The following is a 27,942-nucleotide window of genomic DNA, read 5'->3' on the forward strand; positions in this document are numbered from 1 at the left end:
AGGGCCGATCTTGGACGACGCCCCAGCAGGGAAACAGTTCGTGGGTTGCCTATCAACCGCTCATACACCGGCCCGACGCATCACAACCATGCTAGGGCTTGTTGAGTGTCAGTGTCATACACGAGACACTAACTGAACGATGGACTGATCCTCGGCGTTTTGTTTTTCCGAACGCTATCAAATCGTTTCGATTAAGCGCCGAACTGGAATTTTGAGATCATTCCGGTTATTTTGGGATATTACCGAAGTAGCTAGCCGAGAGCTACTTTGGCTTTGACCACTGCGTCCAGGTGAGTTAGCTCAACTTGTACCATCTAAACTAACTAGTTTAAGCGTTGTCAGCCTGTTCGTCGTGGTTGCTAGTTATAGTATAACTAAACAGATGTCAAATAAACGAAACGTACCGATGAGAGATCACCTCAGTGGCTAACAGTTCGGGTAACGTTAGGTCGCGTTAGCTGTAGCTAAGTATTTAACTTCATTCAGAAGTGTTTCGTTTAAAGATAGATCGTCACGTAATTACCCGTTATATATCTTTATTAATGACTATATATAATAGTTTCACTCACAGCAGGCTACAGTTATTATTTTGATGTCAGACGGCATGGATTGATTAGCCTGTGCTTATTTAGCTGCAGCTGTTTTTCTACATGTCTAATAAATGTGGATGGTGTTTGCTGTGGTTAATACTAGTTGGAGGGACTTGATGGCTAATCATCTGATTAGTGTCAATCCTCAGCATCATATTATGAATCCTCACCAGCATCAGATTATAGTGTACTCTAGTGACACACATTCTGATCCAGCTGACTGGGGCTTTATGAAGGGATCAAAACCAAGGGGTATTCAATGCTTTCTGTTTTTATGTTGAATTTTAGCTCCTGGAATGCTACTTATGAATACGAATTAAGCTAAATATTTAACATCGGAGACATTTATTAGTTTTAACAGTATGAATTTGGTCTTTATACATTCACGTATAGCTGTATTTTACATTAAGAAGTTTTTTTTTCTTTTTTTTCATTTGCGAGATGGAAAACACTGGAAAAATGTAAGCAAATTTAAACAAGTATGGTTCACAAGAAAATGCAATTTCAGTCTTTCCACTAAAAAGAAAAACCCCAATATTCAATGTCTAATAATGTCTCAAAATTACAATACTAGCAACTTCTGAATCTAAAAATAAACGAATATATAGTTTTGCCTCCAACTTTTCAGCATGGAGCGTTTAGAAAAGCTATAAAAAAATAGGTAGTTGTGTTTTGCGTACTAATTAGTTGCTTTGACTTTGTAATCTATGGCGTGTTTCAGAAAGAAATCTTTTAAATCGGCAGAATCGTACTCGTTGTTTATTAGTGTTCCAGTGACATGTTAAAATTTTACGAAACCTCCGGTTTGGTTATCCTGTGGCAGATCACTCCACAGCAGTTTCTGTCGTTAGTAGCAGAAGGTTGCTCGGTGTCTTCTGCTGCCGCTCCGTGATCCTTGCGTTTGGCCTCCAGCGCGTCTTAGCGCGACGGAAATCAATATATTGAGCTCATCGGTGTCTTGGAGATGGCTTCTAGAAATTGGATACGGCTTTAAAACCGTTCCGGCGCGTTTTAAAAGGATAAAGGCTTCACTCCGAGTTTAATGTTGTCTCTGGAGTCAGAATGCAGTTTACCCTTTGGGCTTGGCTGCGGTTTATGAAATGAGGAGAATGTCAGGTCTCACAAAGATCCTTTTAACCAGGTGCTTCGAGTGAAGCGGCGGCTGCTCGTTTGTCACACCTCACATCCTGTCTTCCCCCTGACGTGAACGTACAGTCTGTGTAAGACTCCAGTGTACTGCCTCCGTGCGGGTCCTAGTAATGTTGCCCTGAGGCTTTGGGTTGCTTTATGGCAGTTGACTGACCGTGCTCTATTTGCTGACTCAAAATGAACGCTTATTTATATTAACGTTACATTTTGGAAGCGTAAGTGATTGTATTTTTTAAATGGTTGTAAAACGCTGTGGTGATATCCTGTCAGTTAATGGTAATACAGAGAGATAAATACCGTTAAACGTGGAAAAAATCTCCAGAAAGTACAAGAGTTTTAGCATTAGCTTGAACTAGCATTTTGGTTAAAAATGACTAGCACAAGGGTACTTTAAAACTTTTTAATTTATATTGGTCAATGCGGATCATTTGAAAATGGCTCATTTAAATAGCTTCGGCCAATATCTCAATTTATCACGGCTCTTCACAACGCAGTGTTTCAGAAAGACTTGTCTGTCTCTATAATACATAGCAACTGTGTTTCAGAGTTATCTCTGTTGATGGTTGGTAAAACTCAAATTTCAACGGAAAAATGTTATCGGAGTCGGTATCTCTTAATCGCACACTTGCTGTATCTGTTTGTGTTTGTTTGTATTTCTGAAATACTTTCGAGGCGTGCGATAGCTGCGCGGCCAGCGGCTTTCATCTGTCGTTTCCCGTCCTATTTATTTGTACAGGGTTCACTGGACGTTTAGATGATTGTGAGAAGAATGCGTTGGAGAAACATGACACGCTACAGACGTGTGTAGACAAATGTATAAAAATGAGTTAAAAATAAGTAGTAAATAGGTCGGCACTGGATCAGGTAACACGCGATAGATACAGGTAATATAATTCTGTAGCGGTGATACTACAGATATAAAAACAGTTGTACTTGTATAACACATTCCACTGGGAAAAAAAAAGTTGAAGACTGCTGATAATGTTTGTGAATGGGTATCATGTTGACCTTAGATATGATGTTATAATATGTTATTTACAGCTCTGCTGCCAGTATTACTTCACTCTTGTAATGTGGTTAATGATCGACAGTTTCCTTTCACCTCGAGGCCAACAACCCTTAGAAAGGAGAGATTATCAGAACGAAGCACTCCCATCTGTTTGACCGTCTCATGAAAGCTAAACTCTGAAGTGCAGTCCAGCAGGGCATGAAGGTAACACGCCATTAAAAAGTAGCAAGGCTGATGTATTATTCACGGTTGTGGACCAATCAGAATTATACTACACAAACACCCTGAAGTTGGACGCAGGATTATAATGTACATTTTAAAATGAATTCGTATAACTAGTTTTTATTAATGTTTATTTTTTGTAAATGAATCAAATATTATATACACATCTCTAGAAGCATTAAATTATCTATGTTGATAGTGTTTGTTTAACTTTATTATATTATATTGTTTTCACAATCTTGAAGTTAATTATTGTATAATGAATCAATACATTATAAAAATAAATACTGATAACAAAATGTTAATGTTTGGCATCTAAAAACAATGTGAACCATCTGACATGTTGTGGTGCTGTGTAGCAGAATTTAAATCACTTCTGATCCTTTTGATAATTGTTTTGACAATATTGAACTTATTGAGATAACTGCACTCTTAAAATTAAAGGTGCTTCACAATGCCATTTTTGTCTAAATGGCCTTTTTAATTTCACAAAAGGTTCTCTTTGGTGAAAGAAACTTCTTCTGATTATAAAAAGGTGAGAAAGAGATGGTTCTTTGTGGAACCAAAAATTGAATTGATTTGAAGAACCTTTTGAATCACCTTTTTGGGAGTGTATGCTGATGTATTTTTTCTACATATTATTAATATGCATATTAAAAAAAAAAATAGCTACCTGTGTCGGACGGTGACTAGTAATTACTTCTGTTGAGATGAACTGAATCACAATTCAGTTTCATTGCTTTCCCGGTCAGTTCAGCGTCATGTGATTTGTGGCCAATTCGATATAAAAATCGGACTGATGACTTTTTTAATCCCCCGTTCTGCATCGCTCCAGGTGCTGTGACTTTGCTTGGATCAATACTGTTGGCCTCAGATGATGAACTTTTAACAGAAACCACAACTACTGTTAAAGATCTTGTAAGTTTTGCTGAGCCAAGTCTAATGATACTTGCACAAATGAGGTCAGTGAGGCCGTGCTATAGATTAAGAGTTGCAGCGGCAGCACTGAAGGAATCATTTTTATGCTGTTATTTTCATCTGCTCGAAAATTCCCAAGCAACATAGGAAGAAGACTTTCTCTCCCTTTCAGCGAAGTCCATTCGTTTAATCAATAATATTAAAGCAACATCATGAGCTAGATGAGTAATTGAATATAGCAAACAAATCAGCAGTTGTGTGCAGTCTCGTCGTACTTGTTGAGGTTAGAACTTTCGGTTCACTTCAGAACTTAACAAGTGTCAGCATGTTACGGCAAGGCACGTGATTTGCTGTAGTTTCCAGTGACCTGTTCAGAATCAGTTCTCTGATTGATCTGTTGACCACATTTTCAGATGTCTGGAAAATAGGTGAAAGAGCAGCAATTTATCAACGCTCGGTCTTACGACATCAGGATGCTTTCAACATGAGGCCTTCACAGACTGCTGGCTGTCAGACTCACATGGAGCGCTGCTCGACAGTATGTGTTTTGAATGCGCAATGCCAGGAAATCACAAGATCTGTCCGTGTGGCAGCAAGCCTAATTGAACGTAAATAAAGAAGGCCTTTGTGAATGGCTCCCTGTAATATGGATCATTTGCAACCTGATGCTTTTATTAAAGCTTGGCTGTCTCGAGCTTGTAACGTTTTCTGTCATGCGCTGTTTGTTTTCATGACTCGGCATTAGCATTGAGTTCAGAAGAACAGCAGCGGGGTGGATGTCCCAGCCATCTGTCCCAAAGCCCTCCTAGAGACCCTAGTCTGACGTCTACAGGCAAGACCGTGTGAACCGTTCCAACGGCTGCCAAAGCCAATGCATTAACGCTTGTGATTTATTAAATCCAGTTTATGATCTCGATTATTAGTTGACGTTTCAACTGTTTGATTCTGTGTGGTTGAGTGCGCAGAAGTAGATTTATTTTTTTGATTTATAAAAATCTTTGTGTAGAATATATTAGTCCACGCCAACGCACACTATCGTTCAGTTGATTGTAAATGTGCACTGCAGCTTTGTTGTCACCTTTAAATGCTTGAGCTCTTGAAAGCAAAATGTTTTCTGATTGGCTGTCAATGTTTGTATCGTTAAAAAATAGTTCTGAAAGTGATTCCACTGATATTCGTCATTGTTGGGTATATATTGGGTATTAAAACTGGTTATTCATACTGTCATTGGTGTGAATAGGCCTTTAAAAGACATGAACCTAATCAAGCCGTGTGGTAAAACACAACCTTACAAACTTTGATTTGAAAGTTTGCAGAAAGACAAATGTGTACTGCACAGCAATTCTACGAAGCGTTGCAATTGACTTAAATGAGTTTAATATGCTGGAGGAATTATAGCCTATTAATTTAAAGACTTTATCTTGAGACTGGACTTGCAGTCCTTATTGGGAATGGGCGGCACTAAAGTGTGCTTTTGGTGCTATTTGTTCATCAGAATTCTCTTTAGGTGCTCTGCCGAGCGCTTATTTTCTTTGAGTTATCAAAAGGGAAAAGATGTCAAAGATGATCATGACTGACCTCACCTTCAGCTGGTTTGGCACAGAACTTGGTTTGTTGCGAAACCCAGCGTGTGACTTTCTCTCCCCCATCACCCTTATATGCTGTATTTATTTTCCATTGGAAAAGAAAGGCTCCTGCTGTCACGGTTAGCGTAACCTTGTTTCTAACATTAATCCACACTGAACGGCCCTTGTATGTTGCATGGCATTCTTAGTGCAACATATTAGCAAACGAGAAATGAGGAGCAGATTAAATATTAAAAGCAAACGCCAGCTCAAATTAACCCCACTTATTTGAACCCCACGTACTTAAAGCACCTAATATTAGCTTAGCATCATCTTTTATTGTTATATATTTCTTATGTATTATTCGTTTGTTGCTTATTGTATTTAAATGTCCTATGTGTTTTTATTTCCACTTTACATCAGCATTTCGTTTTATGGGGCTCTTTAGATTGGAAAAAGACATCAACCATTCTTTTGTGTTTCACAGAAGAAAGAAAAACCATTCTATTAATATTTGAACTATTATTTAAGATTTGAAACAGACAGCACTGGTTTCCTCAGGAAGACCTTGTTAGAGTTCGCTTCGCAGAGACAGCTTGAACTGACTGACCTCTGTTTGTCCATTGTCAAGTCATTTCGAGGCTGATCTCACTGTAGGAGGAATATAGATGCGTCTGTGTTGAGTCAGCGGCAGCATGCCAGAGTACAGCACGCACAGTCTTGAAAGTCCACAAATGTTTTAACGTAGAGATCTGTTTTCAGTTACTCACAGCAAAGTTTTCATGCAGTTGCATAATTCTAAGTCACACCTATAGACACCGCGCTGATCGCAGCTGCAGCTGCTGATGTGTTTTCGTAGGTTACCAGGACCGGTCTTTCCTGTCTGATTATTTCCAAAACCGTTCTCTTTAGTTTCAGAAGAAAGCATGAGCAAGATTCGTTTGTTTTTAATTGAGCCATTTTGGTCTTTACATATGCTAGTAACAAAATACCTCTACATAGCGCACGCATTATGTGACGTCTAGACTAGTGCGCATGTGCATTTAGAGTCTTCAAACAACTTCAAAACATGGGGACAGAAAATGTACCTCTTCATATAGCCTAGTTAATCAATTTCACACAAAGAGCTGCCTTTTTTCCCTCCAAAAATGATTAGTATTGATTACAAATAGGACATTGATTCATTGGCATCATATTTCCTGTATTTGCGCTATTTTGACAACAAAAAAATAGCGCAAATCATCTCTGAGCAACACCACTGTGTTTCGTTCCTGAATGAATCAACCGTTTAAATGATTTGGTTCATTCGCGATGACTCGCTTATTTACAGTGACTTACTGCCCCCTCTTGGCGGTTTTTATTTCACATTCAGAGTAGGGCTGGGCGATTTATTCGTCAGTTAATGCACAAGCCTAGTTTCTCAAACGAATCGTCTGTGAAACTGAACATTGGAATATCGCCTAGCTTTTTTACAGCTAATCAAAGAACCTGGTTTACTGACAAGATGCGCATGAACATATCGCCCAGCCCTAATTCAGAGTATTTCAAATATCAGTATTCAAAACACAGTGGACACTTGTAAATTGTCTAATTATCGTCTAAATTTCGAGATATTATTTGATCAATATTGCATCGCCACTAGTCACTAGCTACTATCATAACATCTTGTCTCCTTACAGGTGGAGTTTCAGTATGCAGCTGTACTGAGGATGCTGGCTGTCTTAGCTTTGCTCATGATGGCTACGACCAGTCAAGCGGAGTCCTGCCAAGGCCCTGGGAACTGCTCCACCGGCTCTAAGGACTTTTGCTATTCGGCCCGGATCCGCAGCACCGTGCTCCAGGGCCTGCCCTTCGGAGGAGTGCCCACCGTACTCGCCCTTGACTTCATGTGCTTTTTGGTGTGCACCATTTTCAGTTGTTGTTCGTTTGCCACGAGTTTGTCATCTAAAACCTGTTCCTGGACTTACGCACAATTCAGACTTTTTGTTGAACGTTAACCCGCTGTAAAATAGAGGTTTAGGCATTGTTATAGTTTGATGTAGGTAATGAACTTTTTAATAGGAAGGAAGGAAGGAAAAACAATCTATTTTAGTAGGGCTGGGCGATGACGATTACTCTAGTGATATAATTTTCCTTGATTAATTGATAACAAATTCGATAAAATGAAACGTACCAAAAGCAGAACAATTGAACTGAAGCAGTTAAGCTTACTAGAGCAGATGCGTTTACGCACTGATGAGTCTCAGTCGCACGACCACTGAACAGCGCTGTGGGATCTAGTGAGAAGCATTTCAATTCAGCAAAGAACACAAATGACTCCGTGATTTAAAGTTGAAAGCCAGAGAAGCAGCACCGACAGACAGGAGAAACGCTCGATACAGCCAGAAGGCTTTTCAATCTACAAATCGCCATCATTTACCATAGATACATTTTTACTATAGTATTGAGGTGCTGGTTTTAACTGTGGTTATTAGGATCTAAATCAGGGGAGTCGAACTCAATTCCTGGAGGGCACTGCGGAAAAGTATAAAGAACTCAAAAACTAATTTTGTCATGTTCTGACTGTAAAAAGTAGTTTAAAACCACAATTAAAGGAATAGTTCACCCAAAAATTGAATCTACTCACCCCCAAGCCATCCTAGGTGTATATGACTTTCTTATTTCAGATGAACAGTTTTTTCAAAATTAAGAGAGTCGAGTTTGGGCTTCTTGGCTGACGTCTGACATGACCTAAGCCGCATTCGTAGTGTAAGTTTAGAGCAATACTAAATGCCGTAACGAATGAAAAGTCAAAAAAGGAAAGTAAAACAAAAAGTTAGGATTCCACTATAAGAACGAATGGCGCTTACGTTGTGAGTAGAGTCAGAGGTCAGCCAAGAAGACAGAACTTGACTCTCTAGCGAACACAACAGCCGTTGTCGGAAGTCAGTGATTTTTCATTTTAAAAAACAGAAATATTTTTGTTATAAAAACACATCAGTCTGCTTCAGAAGACATGTGTTAACCCCCCTGGAGGTGTATAGGTTAGTATAATATATATGATTTATAGAGCTTCAAATTGATGGCCACTATCCACCAGCATTACCAAGTTTGAAAGAGCCAGGATAAATGTAAAAAAAAATCTGACTGTGCTCATCTGAAAGAATATGCATATATGACTAGGATGGCTTGAGGGTGAGTAGATTATGGGGTCATTTTTGGGTGAACTATCCCTTTAATGGTCTACAACTTTCATTTAGGAGCAAAAATCTGCCTTTAAACTTTAACTGTTTTTGACCGTATCCCGTATCGTCATTTTTCACAATTCAGTCTGTTAATAGCAAAGTAAATGCTGTTAACTTCCTGTGTACTGTAAAATGAAAACATACGGCAGCAGCACCTTCACAATGTCATTTTCCGAAGCTTTCATGTTCCCTGCTTCCCTCTGGTTGAATGAGCTGCCAAACTCCACCCAAACGCTAAAACTATCACAACTGTCAAGCGGCAGTTAAAGTCACGCCATTTCTGTCTGCACTTAACCGAAAATATCCTTTCCTTACTCTTCTGTGCATTTCTCCTCTGCATTAGTTTGTTTCCCAATCTAGTGATCTAATAAATGTGGCATTGTATACTGAGAATATAGATGAGTCTATTGTAAGTCACTTTAAATGAAAGCATCTCTTAAATGCATAATGTATTCTTTAATAAACAAGTGGCTGAGGATGCATGAAACCAGATAAAATTGAGTAGAAATCAGCAGAGCTTTCTGTGAAATTCTACAGGCCTTCATTATGCACAATGCACAAGTTTCGGATTGTTTTGAGCTTAAAAAACAAAATTGGCTATGTTCTTGTTTTTCTGCGGTTCTAAATTTTAGCGCTTCAGGAATGTCTGTTTCATATACGTCGCATTCGTGGCGCTGTGAGCAGGGATTTGCATTTGAATGCATGTATTGAATGAGGTGTGAACTTGATTGTGTGACGTGGATGTTCTGTGTCTCCAGGTGCTGCTATGTGTGTTCTCTTTCTTGAGGAAGGTGGCGTGGGATTATGGGCGCCTCGCATTGGTCTCTGATGCCGACAGGTAAAAATTGTACATTTTTCGAATATGCAATTTTAAATAAATGTTAATTTATCATTTCAGGCGTAGACCTGTTCTGTAATTAATATGCAATAATTCTAACTGGCATTACCATAACATTAAAATAAGTTATATTATTATTCTACAATAAAAAAAACCTCATGACTGCACCATTACTGCTCTATTCCCAGCATGTCGTACTGCGGCCTCAGCTGGCTGCATTATCACAGCATGCTCTTGGCCCCAATATAACCCCAAACAAACATTCATCTTTCCTGCACTAAGTACCATCTTGTGAAATGGTCAGACTATATATATATATATATATATATATATATATATATATATATACACACACACACACACTCCATTCATCACTCTGGTTCGACAAGACCTCTGATTAGGCCAAATTAAAGAGTAAATGCGTCCTGCAGCAGTGCATTTCTTGCATTTAACACTGCAAGCCAGCAGCATGATCTCAGCAGCTGCATAATGGATTTAGCTAATGGATTGGTTGTACAGATCTGAAGCATCTACCTTTCCAAAAGCTCAGCCTTATCTGATTAGTAATATGACCATGCCTTTCAATCACGCTCACATCCTTCGATTTGAAAACCGGTTTGACCGGTGCACAAGACATTATGTTTAAGGGAGATCTGATTATGTGTCCTGTCAGATACAACAGTGACATTTTAGTAGATGTCAAAAGCTGCTCTCTGATTTAGGCTAGCACTATCTATTTACAAAAAAAAGCCATGATTCAGCTCGAGTCACATCCACACCAGTCTTGGGTGGCATCTAGCCATTTTTAAGGATTATTTAAGGAGTTGTCAACCCTTAAATAAATGTAATGGGTTTTTGCGTGTATCCACTCAACATCTATTGATCTGTTTTGAACATTTACTTCCATAAACATTTCCCTGAATTACAACACGTACATTATGAGTGCCCAGTTCTCTATTTAAATGTCATAAAAGTTTCAGAGTAAAACCTTGAAAAGTCCCTAATGAAGCGGGGTGCCTGTAACAACTTGGCAGTGCATTACATTTTTAATGAATAATTCACCAGTTAATCGCTGTACTTCTACCATTGTTATTACATGAGTTTGTCCCAAGGCATTTTCCTGGTTTTCGTGCCTACAACATGCTTTTGTCCTTTTCTGTTTCCTTATGTCACACATTACTCCTGTATACAAACAGGTCAGGCTGACATTACAAGTTTGAAAGTGTGAAGTTTGCGGTGAAGTAATGTGGAACTGTAAAGCTGTCAACAAACCTGGAGCTATTAGCTATAGCTGTTATAGCTAAACTATTTTTGTACCTCATTTTGTTTTATAAATGCGCTAAAATGCAAAATGGTTTGCAAAAGTTAAAAAGGTTTCATTTGATTACACGTAATAAGTTGCATACAAGGGAAAGGTTGAATTACTAGTGTCATTGCATTTCACCTAATAACATGTTCTTCCTCAATAAATGATACCAGATTTTGAGTAATTCCTGTTAAGCACGAACATGATTTTTTTTTTTCCCTCAGCCGTAGGCGGAATCAGCACTATCAGCGTCTGGACGAGCAGGAATAGTATGTGTTGGTTTTAAACTTCATCTCTCTCTTCCAAGGACTCCTTGTGTCTGCTTTATGAATTTACCCTCTGCCATTTCTTCTGCTGTGTGCTCTATCGGGAGAATTTGGGGTGAAATTGTTCACTGTGTACCGTCTCTAACCCTTTTTACTTCTTTCTATTGTCCTTATTTAAAATGGTTTCTTTTCTAGAGTCCACTGGTTGAGGGTTTCTCAAGATACTCGTCACATTTACCTGAACTAATCAATATAATTGTTTCTTATGGACTGGTGTCTTTTAAAGGTGAAATGTGTAATTTCTGCAAGTTTCCGAAGAGATTTCTTAAACCGCTCCTGTCCTAAACTCACAGCTCAAGTTGGACCCCTCTAAAACAAACATAGCAATGTTTTGCAAGTGTTAAACTCTTAATAATGTCAAACTACACATGGATTACTTGGTTTCTCTGCATGTTAAACTGCAAAAAAACGACACAATTCACCATTAAACAATGTTTTCGTTCCCTTAAGCGTGCACTTTCTGGCCAGGGTCTTGGCACCCTATAGGTCACACAGGAAAGAGGTAAAGCATTCTGTGGTGGCATAGAAAACCCCTGTGTAACCGGAAGACCTAGTTTTGATGGATGCCTGTGATTTGTCCGGTGACTGTTTTTGTCAATTGACAGATGGATAGGATTGATACTTATTCCAAGTGCCCTGTAGAAGTGGTCCTATAGAATCAGTCCAAAAGTCTGTGAATATTGTAGCCTGAGAATTACACATACATTGGTCTCAATAAAACATGTATGTATGCCAATGCTGCAGATAGCTAATTTTATTTTACACTTTATTTTGATAGTCCTCTTTAGACATTCTACTAACTATAAGTCAACTACATGTAACTACATGTCAACTAATTTTCATTCATTTGTAACTACATGTTTACTAACTCTCAGGGTAGACTGTTAGGGTAGGTTTAGAGTTAATAGAATAAGTTGACATATACTTGCGATTTCTGATAGTATGTTGTGGACCCATCAAAATAAAATGTTAGAAGGCACTCAACTAATAATCTAATGACTGCTAATTGACATGTAGTTGCAAATATACTTGCTGTTAGTAGGATGTCTAAAGTGGACTATCGAAATAGTGTTATTTTAAAGAATGCACAAGAAGACTTTTAAACTAAATGCAGTTGTAATGTACCAAAGTTCATACTATATGAATTGTGGCTTTTGGAGGCCCCTGTATCATCCAGTAGAACTAAAATAGTGTCTCAGCCCAGTTCTTGATGAGTGTCTCTTCTCTGTTTAACACACTCTGGCTCTAATCAACTCTAAGGCTGATGATACACAGGGCAACTTTGGGCAATGTTGCCATTATGGGGCAACTAGGTAAGACACAAGGCGCACAACAAATTTAAAGTATCCAAAGAAAAAATTGTTACCCGTTCTCAATGGAAAATGGCTGAAAACATTGCTCTGTGTCTCATCAACCTAAACGTATGCTTTTTCTCTCTGCATGTTCTTCTCCTTTTATAGGTTTACTGCAGTCTCTTTGTGAACAGTTTGTGCACAAACACCTCTCATCAACTGCCAATGCTAACTCTGTGTTTGAGTTTTTCGCACAGTCACTTTTTGCTGCATGCCTGACATATGGTTAGCCTTGATATAACCTGATGTAGCTTGAGTAATCTGAGCTTGGAGTGCCTAGCAGTGCCCATCACTTATTAATAAGCTGCCATAGAACATCTCAGAATCTTTGCAGGATCTAAAGTTAACAATTATTAAAAGATTAGTTCATCCAGAAGTAATTTCTTTTCTTTCTTTTTTTGTAATTTTCCAAAATCTATAATCAAGTTTCTGAATACTGCTGAATGAAGTGGCATGCCATGAAGTGACTGTACTCTTCTCTGTTAGCTTGCGTGCTGTGCTCTGAGGGCACGTGTTTGATATTGTGTGTATGTGTTCAGTGTGGCCTCCGCCATGCAGACGCCTGCTGACTCCCGATACGAGCGCCTCACCTCTGTGTCCAGCTCGGTCGACTTTGACCAAAGGGACAACGTAAGTAGCTTGCAAGGTCGTTAATGTGGATGCCTATGGCTATGTTGAGAATGGCGTCCTTTCATTTTACGCTGTATTCTCCCAGCAATGTTAAAACGTGTTTTTAAAACAGCTTTCATTATGGGACACTGGGCATAAAAGTCTAATAACATCTAGACACATTTGAGTTGTACATTCTAGAACAGTGATGGGCAAATTTGGCCTTTCTAGGCCACTTTCCTGCAGAGATACTCTGATAAAATTCACCTACCTGTAGCCTTCTAGTAGTCTTAATGACATTGATTAGCTGGTTCGGGTATATTTCATTAGGGTTGGAGCTAAACTCTAAAGAAAAGTGGCCTGGAAGGGCCAAGTTTGCCCACTCATGTTCTAGAGTAATCAACATACAGTATTATACACATTATTTATTCTTTGCACATCACTAAATAGTAAAATGATCCTGATCCTGTTCAATGAAGCCTATTCACACTAAGAACTAAATATAGAGATAACTAAAATGGTACATTCTGTCATTTTGCTGCAGTTATGTCGCCAAGCATTTTAAAGCTAAGTGGATTTTGATTCACAGTAAATATTTGTATAATTTATCAGTTATTGTAAAACAATTCTATTGTTCGTGTGTCCTTATTAGTTATATTATTGTCAGTCATACCAAAATTAAAACTAAATAAAAACATGTTTGGTGCAAGTTATTTTTTCGGTTAATGGTTTATTTCAGCTAGTTGTTAATGCATCGTTATAAAAAAATATTTTATAAAGAAATTATAAAAGATATTTATTAACTTTAAAAAAAGAAGATAAAATTCCAAACTTAATATTAATATGAAAATGCAGAATACAAAAACAAAAGGCCTAATTCAAAATATTTATTAAAACTATAGTAGTATACTAGTAATACAGAAATAACACTGACATACTTTTATAGTTATGCAAGGCTGTGGACTTCCCTATTCACAAAATTAGAATGGCTATTAACTTTATAGATCTTGTAACTATTATCCTCGTTGTCTACAAGGCTATACCTGCAGTGCTCTTTATGTAAAGATCAAAGCAGCACTTGACAAGTCAAGATAATCATTTTCTAAAAGGAAGATGAACTTGAGCGCATTACATCCAGGCTTTGTCCATATAGAAAATATGCATATTGTTACAGTATAAATACTACAAAAGTGGCAAAGGTGCTGTAAAAGTTTGTCGTTCTGAACATACTCTTCTTTGCTCATGTTCACACAGTTTGAAAAGCCTACGCAGGAAGTATTTCCTTCTACTATAGCTCTATCCCCCTTAATGCACACACACCTGTGGATTTCATAATAGCACACACAACGCCTTTTGACAGCCATTTGTTTGCCTCTCCCTTCCCTGCTGTGATCTGGAATAACTGCACTTATGTAAACTGGTGTCACGTGCACCCACACAGCTTCTAACAACTCTTCAAACTGCATTAGACATTATTATTGTCTGTGAATGTGAAGGTGACTGACAGACAATGGGTTGAGTGCATTAAATATGATGGGGTTTTTTTTCTTTGTCTCTGTTATAGGGCTTCTGTGCCTGGCTAACCGCCATCTTCAGGATAAAGTGAGTCCTTTCTGCTTTTACTTAATGAACGTACTGTAACTACTGAAATTAAGACTTCCCGGTTATTAAAACTATGAAACAATTCATTCCAAAATAATTGGATTGATGATCACAAAGTATGTTACACATTCAGCAGTTCCCAGAGCCCTTTTCAAATTGGAAGGAATGAGGAATTCAGTTAAATTTTAGCTCCAGTTGTTACATAAGAATTATATCATATAGTTTTGTTAAATAATACAATATTTTCTCTACTATACCCTGTAATCAAATTGTCCTCAGGTATTTAACTTGTAGTTTGAACTAAATACTGTGCTTGTGTAAAATGCCCCTATTATAGTTTATAAAAAAGGTTTGTTTATTTTATCGTATTTGTTCAACTCCCAAACGATTTGTTTAATGATTATTTTTTCCAAACCTCTCCTTTGCATGATGCCAATCTGCAGTGATTGGTCGATTTCATTTAAAGCAGTGTTTGTGGGCTTTTAACTCTCCAAAAGCCATATCTAGTGCCAAAGAATGAATTTGCATTTTCATTCAGTCCAACGAGAAAATCAAGTTTTCCCAGGGCTGCGCGAGCAACAAATGGGCGGGCTAATTTATTTATTTTTAATTTTTATTCATTTTTTAACTGTTTTTGTCGGGGGTTTTACGTAACAATATGTACATAACTTTTGCTTAAAGGATAACATTCACCAAAAAAAATCTAAATAAAAAACTATTGTAAATAAATAATTAATGGTTAAGTAACCATACAGAGTGAAACAAGCAATGGCAACTTAATAAAAATCAATAAAAAAATAAATAACTCAAATACAATAACTACAACAAAGCCTCCAACAACAACCAAGCAAATATGTTTTGATTAGTGCCCAAATCTAATGTTTCATGTTGACGTCACCATGAAACGGCATGGGACTCATTTTAAAAACTACTAATTTCAATCATTCAGGGTTGACTCCTCCTTTTGAGAGACAATACCTTTGAAAACATCCTGCAAAGTTTTAAATCTATATATTCACTTAGAGCTGTGTTATACACTACATGAAAGGTCATTTTCATATCCATAATAGTCACTTTAATGTGAAATACAACTAATAAATTGTATTATTATGTATTAACGTACTTTAGTTTTGTTTAAAATAGAACATTTAAAATTTGTTCAGATTTTTTTTTGGTGTGTTTTGCTTTTTGATGGTAAGGTGATGATAATGGTAAATCTAAAAAGCATATTACAATACGCTTGGATGTAAATTTAATGTATATTTCTTTGTGAAAATGGTATTTACCCATCATTCAAATGAAGAAAATCTGAATAAAAATGTTATACTGACATACCTCTCTCACCCTTACAGAGATGATGAGATCAGGGAGAAGTGTGGGGAGGATTCAGTGCACTACCTCTCATTCCAGCGGCATATCATTGGTCTGTTGGTAGTGGTGGGCGTGCTCTCCGTGGGCATCGTCCTGCCCGTCAACTTCTCAGGAGACCTATTAGGTGAGACAAAAACTTTTGAGAGAGTCATCTAGAATTACACATCCTACAGGAAATTTTGCCTTCTGTAGTTTATATGACTAAAGACTCCCTATGATCTTCTCTTCCTGTAGAAGATAATGCCTACAGTTTTGGGCGAACTACAATAGCCAACATAAAATCTGGGTAAGCCCGGGTAGCATCTCTGACATTGAAACAACTCATGAATGACTGTTGATGAATGAATCACGCCCTTGTTTTTCCTCTCTTTCAGTAATGACCTGCTGTGGCTGCACACTACATTTGCCTTCTTTTATCTGTTACTGACTGTGTACAGCATGAGAAGACACACATCAAAGATGCACTACAAAGAGGACGACTTGGTGAGCAGAAACAACTTCACAGAAATATCTACAGCATATTTGGTCAGATTTTGGCTTAAACCCACATTTCACATTTATCATTACTTAAATATTTCACTTTCTTCCTGAGAGAGCTGTAAACCTTAGTCGGAATATACATCTTGCTGCAACCCACTTTACTTTAGAGGCTGTTGATGGTGTAGTTGTTCAAGAGGCAGGATACATTTCAACGAAACATTACAAAGAAATATTTACAAAGTGCACAGATGAATCAAACAATTTAAACCTGGCCAGTTATTTTAATTTAATACATTTTAACCTTGCAAACTGTATCTTCACAGACCGTCAAATGAAATATGTCTTATGACTAAGTTTTGTAAATTAACTAATGTATAAATTGTATCTATCCACAGGTGAAACGCACTTTATTCATTAATGGGATCGCAAAATATGCTGAAGAGAGTCAAATAAAGCAGCATTTTGAGTAAGTTTTTGCTGAAGATCTGCCTTCCCATCATCTGTAATGGTATAGTGTGTAATTTATGCAAAGTGTGTATGTCTTGCTTTCCTTTGTAGAACATTACAAAAAAATAATTCGATAGCTAAAAGTTTGTTCAACCATTAGTTGGATATTCTTTTGTGTTCTGCATAAGTCGGTCATGAGGGAGAGTAAATGATGATCGAACTTTTTATTTTTGGGTAGACCGTCCCTTTAAGAGTTCGCAGTCCACATGGTAAATTGACAATGACAAACTTTAATTGGATCTAAAGCGATCATGTGGCTACAAGACACTCAGTGTGTCCATCCACAGTTTATCTAATCCCATTTACTGCTGAAGAATGTGTGGGGACAGTACATTTCTTTAACAACTTCTGGGCCAAGGATTTCTAGAACAAGACTGTGGAGCCAAAGTGACCGCCAATCCAATTGAGAAAGAGAAAGTCGGGTGTGTAGATGGAGGACAAAGAGGAAGAATAGAATAAACGAGAGCAGAATGGTCTTGCAGATGTTTTAAAGCATATTGCAGTCTGTCCTACTGTCAACTGGGGAAAGAGTCATCTGTCCTTTAGACTCAGATAGACCTATTTCTTTAGAATGGACGGTAATTTTCACTTAATGTGCACACTATATTCCGCTAATCTCTCTGTTGTTGTATGTACATCGTTCATTATTTAATTATTTACCAATTTGTTGCATGCCATTCTTCTATTTTGGTACTATTGATTTTAGATTTACTCACCCTTGTGCATCACATAAAAAAAGAAACGGTGGTTGGTCATTTTACATATCGGTCAGTTTCTTCCTGTCTAAGCGAGCCATTCTTGGCCTGCATGAAGCATAGTGCGCGCCAGACAATACTGAAGCCTGGCTCCTGCAAGACTATCAACACTGTGTTCCAGTGCCAGGTTAAAAGAGAAAGAGGGAATTAGCAGAACTATTTCCTGTCCCCCTCATGGGAATCTTGTCTCTCTTACACTCTTTTTTTTTTTTTTCTTCTCCCTTTCTTCTCTTTGTTTTAAAATCCAGGAAAGCATATGAAAACTGCATGGTTTTGGATGCTCGCATTTGTTACGACGTTGCCAAGCTTATGTCTCTGGAGTCTGAAAGGTACACATTTTACAAGCTTAGTTTAGATAAGTTTTAGTCACTATTTTAAATAACTGTACACAAGAATCTTTCTATGAATAAGGTACAGATTTGTAATTTGTGTTTGAGGCTCATTATCCAACTCCCCTAGAGTTAAACAGCTGAGTTTTTGTATTTTTGAATCCATTCAGCTGATCTCCGGGTCTGGAGATGGTACTTTTAGCTGCAGTTTAGCATAGATAATTGAATCTGATTAGACTGTCCAAAACATTACATAACTACAGAAGAGTCAAGTTTTTAAATAGGGAAAAATATTACAACTCTTTGGTCATTTGAGCGAGATGGTAATGGTCTAATCAGATTCAGTAATCTGTGCTAAGCTGCAGCTAAAAGTGCTCTTGCCAGATCTGGAGATCAGCTGAATGGATTCGCAAACCGTAAAACTAAAAAAATGTACCTTTTTTAAAAAATAGTTTTAATAAATGTACATTATGTCATCACAATCATTCAAACCTTGACTCAAATCGACTACTTCTGCTGAGGTCAAAATAACAGTATTTTCTGAATTCTGTTTTCACTGACCTTTTGTTTAAAAAAAGAACCTTTTGTACCTTGTTCATGGAAACTGCAACAAAAAAGTAAATTAATCTTGGAGATGAGACTCAATTCAACGTTCTTGACTTTGTCTTCTTCAGAAAAAAGGCAGAGCGCAGCAAAAAGTTCTACACCGACCTGATGGCCAAGGAGCACATGTCCACTATGATTAACCCCAAACCCTGCGGTCATCTCTGCTGCTGTATCATCGCGGGCTGCGAGCAGGTCAGATCATGTGCATTGTCATCTCTCAGGTTTCCCCTCAGGGGGTTTTGAAGAATAGCAGGTATCCAGATCCCTCATTAATAAATGAACCCTCACGAATCTCACTTCACACTCGAATGTAAATCATCAAGTCTTTAGGAATACACAGCGATTTCCCATCAGGCACGCAGTCAGCATCATATCCTCTGTCTTGTGTGCTATAGTTCCGCTTCATCATATTTACAGTCAGGATGATTTACGCTCTGCTGCTGTGAGACATGTTCAACATCAGCGCGGGATTATTCAGCAGCTCCCAAGTGTCCTCATTAGATAAACAAACTTCTTGTTTGTCACAAGAGGCATTTCTCTGTACCACTTCATTTCCCCCTGCTGGACTATGACTGTAAAGCTGAAGTCTGTATGACTGCTGGAAAAAAAACAAGCTCTTAAAAGAAATAATTCACCCAAAAATAAAAATTCTGTTATCATTTACTCTCCTTCAAGTACTTGTATGTATGAATATTATTTTTTTCAGGCTGTTTTGGGTCACTACTGACTTCCATAGTAGGGAAAAAGACTATAGAAGTCGACAGTGACCCAAAAAACCCTGGTTACAAATCTTTAAAAAAAAAAATCTTCCTTTTGTGTTTGGCAAAAAACAGATATATTCACAAGATATTTCATACAGGTTTGGAACTACTTGAGGGTGATTAAATGATGACAGAATTTTCATTTCTGGGTGAACTACTAAACAGAGGGTTTGTTGCATAATGCTATAATTTAATCCTCAACAAAATAACAGAATTCAAAGGGACAGTTAGGTGATATTAAACAGTAAAGCCACAACATGAAACAACATGCTTTTGAGTTTTTATTGAGTGTCTTGTGGTTGATGCATTAGGCTCTAATAGCTCATAAAGTGTGATATTTAAGCTCATACTCCAGGCAGAAAAATCACCTTTATTGTATTGCGATTTGGTGCAGATGCTGAGATGTATATATTGCCAAAAAGTAAATTCCCATAGCTTTAAAATCGGTGAGATCTTTATAACCGCCATATCTAGAGACCAGAATATCATACAGACGCTGAAAAATTGTAATTAAATAAACATTTTATTTAATGGGGTCTTTAAAACAGATCATGCATTTTTAGTTTTGATGTCTTAACTTGTGTAATGTTAATCCGTTGTTGCAGGAAGAGGCTGTGAACTATTACACTAAGCTCGAGGCCAAACTAAAGGAAGAATACAGGAAAGAACGAGAAAAAGTCAACACTAAACCTCTGGGAATGGCTTTTGTTACCTTCCAGAATGAAGCAATGACAGCCCTGTAAGTCAAATAGATGTTTTGGTCTGAGCGAATAAGGGTAAAATTGCTTATGAATGTTATGATAATTAAATTGAATGGTATTACAATCATGTTACCATCGCTGTACTTTAACAGAAAGAAAAAAATTCTAATCTGTTTTTCTTCTTCGCAGCATCTTGAAAGATTTTAATGCATGTCAGTGTCACGGCTGTCACTGTCGACGAGAGCCGAAAAGCTCCCCCTTCAGCACCCTCCTCAACACAAACAACTGGACAGTCACGTATGCTCCAGATCCACAAAACGTTTACTGGTAAAATCTTCTTCCTAATCTCATGAGTCTCAGAGCTAGACTTCAGGCATAAACCCGAATCCACTTTGCTGTTTATACTGGCCCAGAAAGTACACAGTTAGACAGGAACAGACTGACCACAATTCATCAGTGATACCAATAAATATAATAAATGCTACTATTGTTGTTTATGTGTTTTCAACTTTTTTTTTTCATGCAATATTCATTAGTCTGCACAGATCTGTGGGCTGTTTTGGGAGACAATAATTAAGTCATATTTATTTATACAGAGCTTTTCATAATGCACATTGTTGTCAAGTCAATTTACAGAAAATCATTAATGTTAAAGTTTATAATAACTAAATATCTTCATGACTCAGTTGCATTTAGCAGATCAGAGATGTGCGATATTCTTTTTCCTTCTCTATTCCTTTTGATAACCATATAAAGCGCTGAATATATATATTAGGGATTCACCGAAATTAAAATTCTTGGCTGATGCCAAACAAAATGAAGTACTGCACCGAAGGCTGAATAGCTGAAAAACAGGTTTTCATTTTTTTTTTTTTCATATTATTTACACACTTTTTTGCTTTTTATCCTTTGTCTAGCTTTTCAAAGAAAACAAAATAAATTGGCTACAAAACTATGTAAAAATATTTTCTTAACTCTTTTAAATATACCTATAACTGTACCAAGAAAGCACAATTTAACTTAAAATGAATAAGTTACAAAAACAATTTCTGGCCATTTTTGAGACCCTAATCTAGAATGAGGCATGTATATTTTACTGTACAAATAAATGCAGCCTTTCTGAGCAGAAGAGAAATTTTTAAAAACATTGAAAAATATTACAGATCCCAACTAAACACTGTGTGTGAGTGTTATAATAAATGTATTAATAATAATAATTACAACAGGTCTTGACCAACATACGAAAGACAAGACAATTTACAATACGTTAAAATAATTAACTGGCTGCAGTTTATTAACTAATCGTTTGAGGATATTTGCAAAATCAGTCATCAGCCACCCTTCTTCCTCTTCTCACTGGAGACATGAGTGCAGTGCTAAACACTCTCCCACTGTCTGTGCTTGTAATGATTGCAGCGTGTTCCTCAGACATTTTTAAAATGCTTTTACACATCCAACATGTTTGCTGCCTTAGCACACGCCTATATTTGTTCACATAACCTCAATGTTTGGTATAATTTGGTGCATTCAGTGCATCCCTAACAAATATAAATATAGCTTGCATTTTTGCAACAATGTACACAATTATGTACAGTAGGTGAGATTTACTACATACTAGAGCTCTTTGTGAGTATAGTGTGTGTGTGTGTGTGTGTGTGTGTGTGTGTGTGTGTGTATGTATATATATATATATATATATATATATATATATATATATATATAGAAGAACGCTTAATGTGAGCATACTGTATGTCACTAAATGAACATAAATTCACAGATGGTAATGGAAAGTTCTGCTGGTGATCTACTGAAAAATGCAAATTAAAGAACATTGATAATACTAATATTTGATGTATCACCTATCTCTAGGTTGGATATACATATAGTATCTGTGTAATTCATTATGTTAATCATTAGTTTTACCTTGTTCTCCACAGGGAGCATTTGTCTGTTGGTGGCCTCAACTGGTGGTTACGCTGCTTTGTCATCAACTGTTTTCTGTTCCTCTTGCTCTTCTTCCTCACCACCCCTGCCATCATCATCTCCACCATGGACAAGTTCAATGTCACCAAACCCGTGGAGTACCTGAACGTAAGAAGTCTGTTAAACTGTGTGTTGATGAGCTTCACAATGCAGTGTGATTATTGGGTCATGATTCTGTCGCTCATCTCCTCCCTTCCTTCCCCCTGTGTCTGTTCCTCCAGAACCCCATCATCACTCAGTTCTTCCCTACTTTGCTGTTGTGGTGCTTCTCGGCCCTTCTCCCCACCATCGTCTACTACTCTGCCTTCTTTGAGGCCCACTGGACACGGTACAATGCCAAGCCTCAATGTTTTTTCAATGACAGTGTTTATCAGTTAGAGCTACTAAACTAATCCAAACTAAACTTGGTGGTCAAAAGCTTAAAATATGTATGACTTTTCCCTTTAGATCTGGAGAGAACAGAACCACCATGCACAAATGCTACACCTTCCTCATCTTTATGGTTCTGCTGCTGCCATCTCTGGGACTGAGCAGGTATTTTAGTTTTGCATCTGTCCCATTTACATGGTTGCATTTTGAGTGGTAATTTAATTTAATAAACAACTTAAGAAAAGGCTTAAAATTTAAAACATTCTGTTGGGTAAAACTTTATTTTAATGTGTCCGTAATATAGACTAATTACCTTGTAAGTACTTGCTTGCGTAAAACAAAATGTACTCACCATGTAACTAAGTTATGGAACAGTTTGTAATTATGTAGATGTAACAGGCTGCTACTGTTAAACATTTGTAACAGACTGAATACTGTTACACAACTACAGACATTAAAATGACAGAATTACCCAAGCATAAGCTACTTGAAAATAAAGTGCATCAAGATTGTACTTAAGTGTAAATAGATATGTAACAGTAGCTGCCTGTTACATCTACATAATTAAAAACTGAAATTACAGGCTGTTCCATAACTTAAATGATACATACATTTTATTTCATGTAAATACAATGGCTACTGATTTTACTGTGTATTTTCATGTCATTATGTAGAAATGGAAAAAAAAAATTCCAGGTTGTGTTTGCATGTTGCACGTTTCTCGTTATTAAAAACATTTTACACAATCTTTTTTCAAAATGCAGTTTGGATGTTTTCTTCCGCTGGCTCTTTGACAAGAAATTCCTCGACGAGGCAACGGTCCGATTCGAGTAAGTCCATGAGAGGATTTGCAGCTCTAAAATCATGGGGCTGTGAAGAGAGTTAAATAATAGTTATGAGGTCATGGTGTTTACAAAACATGTGGTTTATGCATATTTTCAAGATTGGAGGTGAAATTTGAATTGCTTGATTTCTTTTTCGTCTCTATTAGGTGTGTCTTCCTTCCAGATAATGGAGCTTTCTTTGTGAACTACGTCATAGCGTCTGCCTTCATTGGTAACGCCATGGACCTGTTACGCATTCCTTATTTTCTTATGTACATGATCCGGCTGTGTCTGGCACGTTCGGCTGCCGAGAGGCGCAACGTGAAGAAGGTCTGTGTAGTTTCAACTACTAGTCATTATAGTCCCCTTACACTCAATAACTCACACTCATGTTGTTCCACTTTTGTTACAGCATCAAGCTTATGAGTTCCAGTTTGGAGCTGCTTACGCCTGGATGATGAATGTCTTTACTGTGGTCATGACCTACAGCATCACCTGTCCAATTATTGTACCTTTTGGTGAGTGACGTTTCTCACTGAAGAACTGTAAAGATTTATTGCATTATAGCGGCACGTTTAACACAAGCTGGCTCGAATTTTGTATGCAGGACTGATGTACATGCTACTGAAGCACCTGGTGGACAGGTATAACATGTATTATGCCTACCTGCCTTCCAAACTGGACAAGAAAATCCATTCTGGAGCGGTCAACCAGGTGGTGGCCGCACCAATCCTTTGCCTTTTCTGGCTGCTCTTCTTCTCTACTGTCCGTACAGGTAAGTGGCCCCGTTCTAAACCCTAGCGAGCGGCCTACGCTGCATTTTAGGCACACTCTGGATGCAATGATAGTTGGATTAAGACAGTATTGTGGCCCAGTGGAAAACAATATTGAGATCCAGTGCTCTAGCTGTAAAATATTATTGTCATATCTCTAATATGATGTTTCTCCCCTGTTCTTCTTTCTCTTTATTTCCTCTTTTATTAAAAGCATTTGTTGCTCCAACATCAATGTTTACCTTTGTGGTTCTGATCATCACCATCATCATTTGCCTCTCCCACGTCGTCTTCGGTCATTTCAAATACCTCAGTGCACACAATTACAAGGTCAGAAATAACTCCGTTTTTTTTTTATATGTAAATAAAACCAAGTCTAGAACTTCCTGTAAACTGCAGCGTGATTGTCCTGAATTCTTTACAGATCGACATGGACGGTGTGGACAATGGACGACCACTGGGTTCATCTCCACCTGTCAAGTCTGTGGTAAGTTTTACTAAATCCTGTCAGATGATGAGCACTGCACTCCATAATGAGAAAGAAAGCTTTTTTTAGCGTCAGCAGTGGTTATCAATCTGGCAACAAAAATGATGTTCTTTCTTTTTTTTCCCTATATCAGCAGACATACGTCGCCCAAGTGCTACAGGACCCAAACACAGATGAGACGGGAAGTGAGGAGGGCCAGGGGTCATCGCAGGAGGAGGAGGTGGTGACCGAAGGTGATTTCCAATCAGGAGAGGACAGTCTTATTGAGAACGAGGTGCATCAGTGACCCAGGCAGGGCCACGCCGTGTGCTGAACTTAGAGAAACTAGCAAGACTTCAACTTGACCAAACGGAGATCCACTGCACCTCGCTACACCTTCTGAGCGTGTGAATCCACCACGGCTCACAGCTAAAACACTCATTTATCATTGAGGCTTGGAGACAGGATGGCCAATTGTCAAGAATATGGAGTGGCTTGTGATTGTTCTCCAACGATTAGAAACTTGAGTTTCATCATTCTTCTTTACATTGGTTACCCTGTTCGTACGGAGCTTCTTGCCGTTGCAAGCGCATGTCTAGTAAATAAGACCAAGATCAGTAATGATTGCTCATAATTTGCAATTAAAATTAGAATTTACCTATGTTATGATGAAGTGACTCAGCTATAGTGCTATCTCAGTTGGGGAGGAAAATTGTATATTAGGGTATATCACAAAGAGAGGGCAGATTTCACCTACAAAACCTGTACATGACGAAAATCTAAAAGGATTTCTTAGGAAATGAGATACATAGGATAATGGTCCACTAAACAGTTTGTTGAGAGTTAAAACAAAAATGGATACATGGTAATGGAAAGGTATGATTAAACCAGTCAGAATTATGTATTCAGACAGCCATGTAATCATTTACAATAACTCATTTTTAGCAACACCATATCTCCATCTTAACCATCTGTAGCACACAGAAAGCTTTTGGAATAAACACCAGTAATCTGAATGTTCCTGAAAGTTTTGAGTTTTGGTTCAGAAGTGAGACGTTATTTTCTTCGTCTCAGCTGAAATGGCACTATAGCACAATATTTTCGGAGATGAGCAAATTAATTTACTCAACTTTTATTCTTCTCTACCAAAGTGAATGTACTGTATCTAACAAAGACTATTACTAGTCCCTCTCGTATAAGGAATTGTTGGAAAACACGGGATCGAAAAACTCACTCCAGCCTGCTGAATTAACCGATTGTGAGGGAAAACAGCCGCCGAACACTAATCGTCTCACTCTTTACTTGAACTGGAAAAGCCACTTTTAGACTGTCTGACAGACTCGAGGCAAATCACCATCCCTGGATCTGTTCCCCTGTCCACCCGTACGTCTTCTGCGCATCCAGTGTTTAAATGTAAGCCTACACATCGCTCAAGCATACCTGCGATATGCTCGGTATGACGCTTCTTTCGAAATCGAGGCATCGAATGGACCAATTTTAAATGGTGTTGCTCTACTGTGGAATGTCCTGTCGATAACTGATACTGTAGCAAAAAGAATTTAAACGCACAGCAGATTCCAGTTGTGGACTAAAGGTGGAATTTGTGAATGTGAATATATTTTTTTCCTTTTTTGTTATGCATGGGTATGGAATAACGGTTTCATCAGGTTTTGTTGACTTAAATTTTTTTTCATTTTGTTGCCACTAAGAAGTGATGTACACAATACCATTTGTGATCACTTACTCGTAAACACTGTAAAAACAAAAAAAAGTGCATGGGAAACGTAATCAGAAATCCCCGAACATCCTCAACTTTTGGTTTATGATGACAGCAAGATTTTGGGTCTCTAGGTCATTCGGGGTCACATTTCCTAAATGAGACCTTATTTATTGCAATAGCGGTGTGTTCCTTTACAATTTTACAAGCGAACTGGAATAACAGACACTGTTCCGTGGTTCTTACCTGTGTGCATTTACAAGCTTTTTGCCGACACCCTTGCAGTTGTGAGCTTATTTGACTGGGGTTTATGCTTCATTTATTGGTTGAAGTCTGGAAAAAAAGAACACAAAAAACGAGTTCATTGACTACTATTTATTAGCCACTTTTTTTTTAAACAACCACACTCTTTATATCCGTTTTGTCCTCGCGTTCAGACATTTTTGCTACTGCGTCCATTATATACATATTGCATATATGCTCTCCGTGCATTGTCGAAATGCGAGTCAGAACCCGAAACGAAATATTTTTTAGTTTAGTTCCTCTCAAAATAAGCAGACAAAGGCTGTGCCTGAGTACTTGCTTTAAAATGTAACTACTTAATTTTTTTTTTTCGTCCAGCCTTTAATTGGTTGACCTTTCCCAGCTAGTGGACCTAAATAGTTCTCATTGTCATTTATTGTTTACAGAAATAGCGGTGCAGTGTTTAAACTGTCATTTTCTGCAACAAATGTTAACTTGAAACAGTTGTCGGTGTGTGTAAACTTGTGAATTAGAACATATTAGTGATATTTTTAGTTAATTTATGTAAATCACACTAATCTACCAATCGATCACTGAGGAGCTTTGTAACTGTTAAATGCAAATAACACTGTAGGCTATGCACTTCATGTGGAATATGTAACATTATCATGGTGTATGTAACGATATCAAGCCATTTTTGTCAGTGATCTCATTTGGATAACATTGAGTAACTGCAGTGCTTTGTCGGTCTGACGCTCTTGCTGCTTAGATACTGTAGATGATGACCATATGACTGCATCCTGGATCTATTTAAGGAAAAACACTGTCTTCAAGCATGATGCGGCAATAATTTATTTATGCATCTTTATAGGCTTTTCCCATTTGTTACAGATGTTGTCCACAATATTTATTTCTTTTGTCTATTACTTTTCCTAATTTTGAATTAACCGGCCCACTGGCCTGGATTGAAGTGGTTAAATCAGTGTAATATTTTTGTAAATAGAAGCATTGCACTGCTCTCGGAACACTAAACTATATTTACATTTGTACAGCTTAGCCAGCAAAACCATGTACAGTCAACCATGAATTGTTTGCTTTTGTCCATTCGGAGTTCCCCTTAAGATCGTACTTTGCTTGCAGTTGCTGTTTTTAATAGTTTTGTATCTCAACCTTCCCTCAAATGATCTTTTGTACAGTGTCATCCTCAAACTCTTCCATGTCTTTGAACAATAAAATAGACTGACAAAACCATATAAAGTGCTGAGAGAGTCTTTAATGTCCCACTGTGGACTCGTGTCGTTTTATAAGTGCTACGAGGAAATGCGCTAATCTTGTTTCACTTTGATG

At 37.7% G+C, this 27,942-nt stretch overlaps 1 protein-coding gene across 4 annotated transcripts; it reads left to right on the plus strand.

Moving 5' to 3' along the window:
* The first annotated feature begins 30 nt into the window (after window positions 1-30).
* On the plus strand, window positions 31-27,848 carry tmem63ba (transmembrane protein 63Ba). 4 transcript variants are annotated; one of them, XM_043255004.1, is made up of 25 exons: window positions 31-290; window positions 2,848-2,952; window positions 7,133-7,351; window positions 9,436-9,515; window positions 11,046-11,090; window positions 13,039-13,129; window positions 14,673-14,710; window positions 16,063-16,205; window positions 16,316-16,367; window positions 16,456-16,564; window positions 16,957-17,027; window positions 18,072-18,152; window positions 18,827-18,950; window positions 20,125-20,258; window positions 20,410-20,547; window positions 22,158-22,311; window positions 22,425-22,531; window positions 22,651-22,737; window positions 23,337-23,402; window positions 23,564-23,726; window positions 23,809-23,914; window positions 24,004-24,171; window positions 24,384-24,499; window positions 24,594-24,656; window positions 24,793-27,848. In XM_043255004.1, the coding sequence occupies exons 2-25, from the start codon at window positions 2,947-2,949 to the stop codon at window positions 24,940-24,942; spliced, it is 2,511 nt and encodes an 836-aa protein (XP_043110939.1). In that variant the 5' UTR covers window positions 31-290; window positions 2,848-2,946; the 3' UTR covers window positions 24,943-27,848. The 4 variants fall into 4 exon arrangements, with proteins under 4 accessions (XP_043110939.1, XP_043110938.1, XP_043110941.1 ...); XM_043255003.1 differs by having other exon boundaries at window positions 32-290; window positions 24,790-27,848; XM_043255006.1 differs by lacking the exon at window positions 11,046-11,090 and having other exon boundaries at window positions 32-290; window positions 24,790-27,848.
* Window positions 27,849-27,942: the final 94 nt, after the last annotated feature.

This window comes from Puntigrus tetrazona, chromosome 13, assembly GCF_018831695.1.
Source record: "Puntigrus tetrazona isolate hp1 chromosome 13, ASM1883169v1, whole genome shotgun sequence".
Lineage (NCBI taxonomy): Eukaryota > Metazoa > Chordata > Actinopteri > Cypriniformes > Cyprinidae > Puntigrus > Puntigrus tetrazona.